This window comes from Protomyctophum bolini (assembly GCF_963924005.1).
Source record: "Protomyctophum bolini genome assembly, chromosome: 1".
Lineage (NCBI taxonomy): Eukaryota > Metazoa > Chordata > Actinopteri > Myctophiformes > Myctophidae > Protomyctophum > Protomyctophum bolini.
In genome coordinates, this window is record NC_137862.1 from 43,456,011 (window position 1) to 43,465,573 (window position 9,563).

Sequence of the window (9,563 nt, forward strand, 5' to 3'; positions counted from 1 at the left end):
CCTGTAGACGGATTATATAAATATCACTAGACCGCAAAATAACATCCCCTGATTCACACTCTGTCTTATTACTAGTGTGTCTCTCTCTCTCTCTCTCTCTCTCTCTCTCGCACGCATGCACGCACGCACGCACGCACATACAGCAAGATGAGACATTACATCCACACTTTATTCTCATTCTATAATAAATATTAGTTCAATCTATTTGTGAGTTATCTGACTGAACTGAAATTAAGTTAGTTTTAGCCTAGTTTTTGTCGACTGCGTAATATCATAACATTTTAGTCGATTAAATTATATTCTACAGTTGATTTTGTCCTCAATAATTGCATTTTGGCCAAAATGCCTTGATGGCGTCGTAAAGTGGAGTTAAGAATTCAGAATTGCACATTTATTGTAATGTCTCAGACATAATTCAAAGTTCACGTGGCAGAGAGAATGGTAACAGTGCAGTTTTGAATTGCAAAGTGGTTGTGCATTGAGTTAATCGATTTGGCCATACAAGTGTCAAACTCGTTTTGTGTCTCTCTCTAATCACTGAAAGCATCGAAGACGACAGCTACAGTACATGTTTGATGCCTGTCAAAGAGTGTGTTTGTACTCTGGTAGACCTGGCATCCCTTTACCCAATTGGCTGAGCTCTGCGTAATGTTTGTGCCACATAGACAATATAAATGGAATGACCTGCATCGCTCCCTGACATGTGTGTCCCCAAAGTAGTCTGGCGGGGGCGCCATCCTAGTTATTTGTACACAGTAAGTACATTATGTAGAACCGGAGACGGGCAGTCTTCTGAGTAGAACCTTAACAAGACTAGTCTCGCGTTGTCAGACTGCCTCTCGCAATGTTCAAATGCTTCCGTCATACGGTCTGGAGCAACGGAAGCTCTGATCATGAGCAAAATATAAAATTGCTTCCGTCATACAGTCTGGAGCAACGGAAGCTATGATCATGAGCAAAATATAAATGCTTCCGTCATACAGTCTGGAGCAACGGAAGCTCTGATCAAGAGTAAAATATAAATGCATCATACAGTCTGGAGCAACAACAATAAACACATTTTTGGGGCCGAACAAATAGTTAGAAAGAAGAAAAACAACCAAAAAAGTGTTGTACCCTGCCCTTTTTCCCCAAAACAAATGTGTTTATTGTAATGATTTGTCATCTCGGCTGTTGGCTTTGTCTGAGGCTTTAAAGGTCTTTACATAAATACTTTTTTAAACGTATTTGGGAAAAATTAATAGGGAATTATTTCCTGGTGCCTCGTCGTTCTGAAAGGGGGCGGGACTGCAACGCTATAGAGGTTATGCGTGTGACATCATCATCAAACCCGAAAGTTATGCGGGAACACCTACTGTGGCATTAAACGACGTTAAACAATGTTAAACTCACTTTGCCAATCGATTTGCCTGTGAATATTCTCTATAGTTGTCGAGACTATAACAAGACCCATGAATGAAAGTGAGACACAAAGGCAGAGGGTGAGACTAGAGGCCCCCATGAGAATACAGGCAGACAGACACGCAGGCAGGCAGACAGACATTGTGCTAACAGACCACCTCATTCGGTATCTTCATTAAAACGGTGAAGTGGTGCGGTGAGCTGCGACTCTTTCTGTCTGAACTGAACTGCACCCTGCCCTGTCTGTCTGTCTGTGCCACATCAGAAAAGACAAAAACACAATGCTCCATTTTTCCAAACACCTTTGATGATCGCTTCACTCGTTCTGTGCGCTCTCTCTCTCTCTCTCTCTCTCTCTCTCTCTCTCTCTCTCTCTCTCTCTCTGTATGTCTCTCAGGGGAACTCATTCAACCTGAAGAGACTACACAACAGAAGAACTCGCCCAGACAGACAGGCAGACAGACATACTTTTCTGTGTGGATTTATGGGCTGTCAATCAGATAGGTAACCGATAGACAGATAGATAACCAGCTCAGTGGAATTGTGGTTAGTGTCAGCCCTGAGACTGGGAGGTCGGGGTTCAATCCCCGGCCGGGTCATACCAAAGACTCTATAAATCGGACCCAGTGCCTCCCTGCTTGACACTCAGCATCAAGGGTTGGATTGGGGGTACTAGCGTCATGTCCAGGGGGTGTACTTGTACATCAAGCTGCCTCACGCTACAGAAACAGGAGATAGGCTCCTGCCCTATGATGGCTCGGCAAGGCTACTTAATCAGATAGGACTTTTCTGTTTGGATGTATGGGCTGTCAATCAGATAGGTCCTTTCTCTGTGGATGTATGGGCTGTCAATCAGATAGGTCCTTTCTCTGTGGATGTATGGGCTGTCAATCAGATAGGTCCTTTCTCTGTGGATGTATGGGCTGTCAATCAGATAGGGCCTTTCTCTGTGGATGTATGGACTGTCAATCAGATAGGTCCTTTCTCTGTGGATGTATGGGCTGTCAATCAGATAGGTCCTTTCTCTGTGGATGTATGGGCTGTCAATCAGATAGGTCCTTTCTCTGTGTATGTATGGGCATTCCCACATAACTTCCGATGATGTCACGCGCATACACTCTCAAACAGCTCTCCCATTGGCTCGTTGCAGTGCTCATCATCGTGTGGGAAGGGCCTCCAGTCGCGGGTAGTCCAGTGTATGCACAAAGTGACCGGTCGCCATGGCAACGACTGCCCCCCCGCGTTCAGACTGCCCACCTACCGGCCCTGCCACCAGGGGGCGTGCAACGACAAGGTCAACGTCAACACCATCACCTCCCCCAGACTAGGTGAGGCTGTGTGTGTGTGTGTGTGTGTGTGTGTGTGTGTGTGTGTGTGTGTGTGTGTGTGTGTGTGTGTGTGTGTGTGTGTGTGTGTGTGTGTGTGTGTGTGTGTGTGTGTGTGTGTGTGTGTGTGTGTGTGTGTGTGTGTGTGTGTGTGTGTGTGTGAGTATGTATGTATGTGTATATACTGGTATATACAGTATGTATATATTGTGGGGACTGATACCAAACCAACGACACAGTAGTCAGTGCTCAGGAGGTTTTTTTTATTAAACAGAAGTTATTTCAGCCTCTTCATTCAGGTTATAACATAGCACATTTCTTTCTTTACAGGGGGGGGGGGGGGGGGGGGGGGGCGCTCCTTCCCAACAGAGGCGCCTGATGAACTGGTTGGAATAATGTGTTCCTTCCACGCGCTACGTCCAACCGGGGAAACTCCCCCATGTCATTTTAGACACGTGGTCACCCGGAGTTACATTTGAGCCGCTAAACATAGTCGCTAAGTTCATCCAGAGACTCATTAGTCTATGGATGATATATATGCCAAGAACCCCATAAGAGAAGATTTTTGTGGCTCTAGCAGTGATTTTCAACCATTTTAATTTCAAGGGCCCCCCGTGGTTTGACCTGAATTAGGCTACCGTCCCGTATTTAATGGCATTTCTATCTCTGTGACCAAATTTATTTTGTAAAATAAAACTTAATTTAACCCCTGGAACTCCCTCAAGGACCCCTAGGGGTCCCTGGACCCCACTTTGGGAACCACTGATCCAGAGTGATCTGAGTGAGTCATGATAATAATGTTTATCAATTTATAGGAAGCTAGAAATCAGTCCTTTGCAATCAGGGATTTCATGAAAAATCTGTGAATTCAGTCCTTGGCATTGAATGAATTACCGCTCTCTGTTATCCCTCCCATGATGCATTGCAGCTGCTCTGACACACTGTTTCTCCTCCCATGATGCATTGCAGCTGCTCTGACGTACAAGTGCACCGGGGACCAGTGGGCGGTTTACTGTCGCGTCATCCGAGAGAAGGACCTGTGCAAAGACATGAGGTTCTACCAGCGCTGCTGTGACACCTGTCGGGACTTTTACGCCAACAAGACCCTGCACAGGAGCTAATGACCAAACCCCCCCACCCCTCCCCCCTAGAACCCCCCCCCAGAAGACGCTTCCTTTGTAAATGTTTTCACTGTTTTTTTTATTTGTTTTTCATGCTGTCGTCGTTGTTTATCACTAGTTATAAATTGATGGAACTTTTTTATTATAATTTTTTTTTACAAACGGAGCATTTTACAGGATATTTGACGCCTACAATAATTATGTCTAAATGGCTGTCTAAAAGTGGGTTATAACGCAACATTGTAAATGCTTGTTACACTTATAACCACGCCCCGCTTCCGTGGCCAATGCGGAAGTGCCTCTCGCCTACAACAACTGACATAAGAGTTTTGAATCTGAAAGTGAACGTTTTTTTTGTGGTCTAGGCTTAGATTAGACGTTGAAACGACGTATTTTCAACAGCTATATATTGACGGTCTATATACAGTATACCGGTATACCGCTTAAAAAATAACAGCTAATCAATGTCTAGGCTAAGCCTAGCTAGGCTTAGCTCTGTCACTTTTAGAGCAGTTGTAAGACGTCTAATATCCGACTAACGGCTCACTGTGTTCAAGAAAGCGGTGGTCATCGTCATAAGCTTCTGGTTTCAATGAAGACTTGAAAATGTTCAATATTTCTTTTGCTGTATACCAAAAAAAAAGAAAGAAAAAGAACGGTTGGTGACTTTGTGAGGGGAGTGGCTTTGTAAAGCCTGACGGCTTTGTTGTTGCACAGAAAGATTCAAAAATTTGTTGTTTGATGTTGAAGTACACTTTTTGTTTTGGTACGTCTAGCATGGGAGCACGAGGCTCAACGTTCCCCATAACGCATTCCCTCAGAGAAATGTTACCATAGGTGGGATGGTGAGGCCAGAGAAATGTTACCATAGGTTGGATGGTGAGGCTAACCTGACTGCCAGATTGTGGCAGTATTGAGTTCACCAGTTCCCTCCTCCTGCCTGCATCTGGGCTCTCTCAAGCAGAAACAATGAACCCGGAAAAGCAGTGGGACAAAAATCTGATATCTCCATAATCACTTTGAGTTGTAGTCTTGTTAGGGTGTGTTTACCTTTGCGCTGTGGCACAGCTTCAATATGTCATAAGTCTCGCGTTGATCCCGCCTCTAGTGGCCGCATACAGCCGCATATCGCTCCGGCCAGAATTGGTCCAGAGTACATCGTCTCTGCCCGAGAGATCCCAGAGTCTCCCTTCTGGCAGAATGCAAATGTTGTCCAGCAGGGGGAGTAGTTTCACCAGGCTATGGTGAGGCCAGAGCTACTTGGAGTGCCTCACTGGCCCCTTGGCTGGTCCTTACCCAATCAAGAGAGACCTTACTGGCTGGTCCTTACCCAATCAAGAGAGACCTTATTGGCTGGTACTTACCCAATCAATAGATCTTACTGGCTGATCCTTACCCAATCAAGAGAAACCTAATTGGCTGGTCCCACCCAATCACGAGAGACCTTAGTCTACTGATTGGCTGGTCCCAACTAATCACGAGAGACCTTAGTCTCTTCTCATTGGCTGGTAGTTCCTCCTATTTCCACTAAACTGTCCTCCTTAATGTTTTGCTCGTATTGTACTGTATATTATAGCTAAATGTTGCAATTTATTGTCAAATAGTTAGTCTGATATGATCGAGTATGATTGTTCTACTTCAGTGAGTATTGTTGAGTATGAGTTAATGTGTGGATGTGGAGCTATGATGTGATACCATAGAGAGTCAGTGATCCAACCAGGTTGATAACAGGACCATAGTGATACCATAGAGACTTAGAGAGTCAGTGATCCAACCAGGTTGATAACAGGACCATAGTGATACCATAGAGAGTCAGTGATCCAACCAGGTTGATAACAGGACCATAGTGATACCATAGAGAGTCAGTGATCCAACCAGGTTGATAACAGGACCATAGTGATACCATAGAGAGTCAGTGATCCAAGCAGGTTGATAACAGGACCATAGTGATACCATAGAGAGTCAGTGATCCAACCAGGTTGATAACAGGACCATAGTGATACCATAGAGAGTCAGTGATCCAAGCAGGCTAACACTCGCGGGACCCGTTACATATAGCGATTAATAACTTCCTGACTCTCGGTTTACGAGTGAAACTGCTTTAAGGGTTCTCCATAGAAAATGACTGGCTGGCTTGTGTGTGTGTGTGGGCGTGTGTGTGTGTGTGTGTGTGTGTGTGCGTGCCGTGTGTGCTTGCTTTGTCAGATTGGAGGACTTAATCCTTGCTCCCGGGTGGATAACCAGGGGGTGAATGGTGCTATATATCCTAACCTGGTAACCCAGGGGGTGAATGGTGCTATATATCCTATAGCCTGGCTTCCAGCCTGATTAGCTGTGTTTCGTGAATTTATTGTTGTCACTCCGCTACTCAGCCTCCCGTTTGACTCAAATTTCATAACGTCACCTCGTACGTAGCCACGTTGTTGCTGATCGGATGTTGTTCCAACCAATCAGAGTATAGTTAAATAGTGTATTTCCGTCATCGGCCAGCGCCACTCTGTGACTCTGTCCATGCTTTTCTCACCGTTGAAAACATTAGTGCCAGTTTGATACTTGACAGTAAAACCTCCTAAAGTAAACAGTTTGATACTTGACAGTAAAACCTATGTTAAAAAGTAAACACTAGTTTGATTCAGTAGCCCATTCAGTAGTAGGGATGGAGCTTGATAACCGATACCCGAAAAAATCTGATAACAAGCTTATCGAGTACCTGGTATCAGTGACCTTTGGGCTTATTGAGTACCCAGTATCGATAAGCTTTGGGCTTATTGAGTACCCGTTATCAATGATCTTTGGGCTTATCAAGTACCCGGTATCAATAAGCTTTGGGCTTATTGAGTACCCAGTATCGATAAGCTTTGGGCTTATTGAGTACCCGTTATCAATGATCTTTGGGCTTATCAAGTACCCGGTATCAATAAGCATGACGTCATGTTTAAACAATCAAGACAAGAGGCGATCAATACATAAATGTAATCATCCATGCTGGCACAAACATGTCGGTCTAAAAGTGTATTGATACCTGCCAACCAGCACTGTCCGGGTAAACAATATTACACTTTTAATGTGACGGTACACATTAACCAATTAACAGTTTATTATTTTAGTGGAAAAAAGGTCAATTGTCTTAATTCCATTTGTTAGAAAAGTTCTGTATTTGAAGTCCCTATTAAAATAAACTGGTTCTGTTCAGAATGTATTGTCTCCACGAAATAATAGAAAATGCTCGATAGTGGGCTCGATAAGAACCTGGATCGATAAGCCTGAATAAAAAAATCACACCCATGTGAAGTGAGGGGCGCTAATATATTAAAGTCTAACTCATGTTGATTAGGTGATGTAATGGATATGTAAAACAAACGGTGCCAACACAAATATTAAATGTCATTAACAAAGAGACAATATGACGTAATGAGGGACATTATGACGTACATTTTCTCTTCATTGTCAATGGCGTTTACAAAACAAACATTGAAACAAACTTTCCTACACCTTGGAGATAGGACCCTTTCCTACACCTTGGAGATAGGACCCTTTCCAGACTGAGTAGCGAAGTGACAAAACAGACCCATGGAATGCTGCGAGTCAGGCTGGAAACTCATCTAATATCTATATCTATATAGACCAATTATTTGTTTACAAACATTGGGACTGGGCGCACAGGTGACTGTTTCATGTAATCAATTCCCAACAGATCTCCAAACCTGTTGTTTTGGGGAGCGCTGGTTTCAGTCCATTCAACCTCCTCTTGTGAGTTGGCTAGTGAGATGCACCCTAGGAGACATTTATACTTCAAAGCGCAACAGTGTTGCGCACAGAGAACAGCTGATATATAATTTCACAACGCATCACAGATGCGACTGTTGTGAGCGTAGAGGTCTGCGTGCGCGACACCATCATGGGACAAGACAAAGCATACATTATACTTGATGGGCTGCAGGTGCGCGTGCAGCCATGCATGCACAAATAGGCTCTGCTGCCGTGATCATGAGCGCACCTCCCGTACTTATGACAGCGACTGGAGGTGTGGTTTTGAGGACAACTGTTTTGAATTGCTATTATTGTTCAAACACAACAGAAACCAAGGACTATATATTTCAAGGGCGAGTCATGACCAATTTCACTAGTGTGAAATTCAACATAGTGTCCATAATAACGTCCTCGATAACGGTGATCATAATTTGTTGTTTTTTAGGATTATTTAATAACTATCTATCTTATGAATTATTTTGTTAAAAAAAAAAAAAAAAAACTCTAACTACTTTTTTTATTGTAATATAATGCTGTGGTTTTCAACCAGTGGTCCTTGAGGAGGTTCCAGGTGGTCCCCAACTAAATGTAGAGTTGGTAACCAAATGGACCCTTATAGACTCAAGAGCGTGTCCTAATGGTACCAACAACAATACAGCATGGATAGTGAACAAAATATGTTTCAAACAAAATATTATTTAGTTTTGGGTCTGAGAGTCATTATCTCTGTGGCTTGATGTGACAATGGTTGAAAACCACTGCTATAGTGGAAAAGAAAATGTGCGTCAATAATCGTGAACTGTACTGTTTTTAGTTGCACATAATATGTTTGGCACATCACAGGCCACTACATTGTATTCTATGGTGCTGATAATTATATGGTAATGTTTTTGAACTTGTTAATAAGTAAATATGATAATATGTTAATATACAGGGATTTAACCAGCTTGTCTGTTTGTTGTTGATAATGTTTAGTAGTAAAAAATTAAAACATTCATTCAGTATTTCCCCATCTGAATGACTGGAATTTAATTCTATATTTCAAGTCTACTGTAAATTGATTTTTGTTTGTTTGTTTCTTTTTGTTATTTGTTTGTTTTTGTTTTTTTGGTACGTAATAAATAATGTGATTTTACAAAAGGCTCTGATGCTTAAATCACTGGACAGTGATCAACAGCACCATCTAGTGGCTGGCAAGGGAAGTGTTTATCTCTCAGTGGATATGTTTCATTACAGGATGGAGGAATGACCATGAGTCTCCTTACAGACTCCACCTGTTGTGCTCTCTCTCTCTCTCTCTCTCTCTCTGATGGGAACACTTAAGACTGATTGACAGCTGTGTTGAAAGGAGACCGACTTACTCTGACGTACACACACACATACATGCACAGCACATTGACATGCACAAGAGAGCGCACATGGGACAGTGGTGGTGTGGCGGTCTGACACCTGTCAGTCATTCCATATGGATGTCAAAACATCTCCGATAAAAACCTGCAACCTCAGAGACCTGAGAGATGCTTTTCTCTCTCAGGGGTGACTTAAACCATTCAGACCTGGTATCACCTTATAGCTTTTAACGTCTTTAACCATTATTTATACATCCGTGTCACCTTATAGCTTTGAAATAGCTCTATATTGTGACAGTAGTCATTGCTATTGAGTGTGTGTTCAGTAACTGTGTTAAATAGCTCTATATTGTGACAGTAAACATTGCTATACGATATGGGCTATAGCCCATGGTCCAAAATGATGAGAAACGAGGATAACTTTTTTTTTTCAAAATTTCAAAAAACATGGGCTATAACCCATCGTTTTTGTCATTTCGTCATTTTTTTCAAATCTTCAAAAATGATGAAAAACTGCGCGCTATAGTATGCCGTACGATATGGGCTATAGCCCACGGTCCAAAATGATGAGAAACGAGGCTAACTTTTTTTTTCAAAATTTCAAAAAACATGGGCTA

The 9,563-nt window shown here is 42.8% G+C and overlaps 1 protein-coding gene across 2 annotated transcripts in view; it reads left to right on the forward strand.

Annotated features, from left to right (window-relative positions):
* The window catches only part of adamts17 (ADAM metallopeptidase with thrombospondin type 1 motif, 17), a 96,222-nt gene extending 87,485 nt beyond the window's left edge, over positions 1 to 8,737 (forward strand). For both annotated transcript variants that reach the window (XM_080766100.1, XM_080766101.1), the window contains exons 22-23: positions 2,552 to 2,729; positions 3,696 to 8,737. In XM_080766100.1, coding sequence (XP_080622226.1) covers positions 2,552 to 2,729; positions 3,696 to 3,847 — 330 coding nt within the window. In that variant the 3' untranslated portion in view covers positions 3,848 to 8,737. The remainder of the gene's footprint in view (positions 1 to 2,551; positions 2,730 to 3,695) is intronic.
* The last annotated feature ends 826 nt before the right edge of the window (positions 8,738 to 9,563 follow it).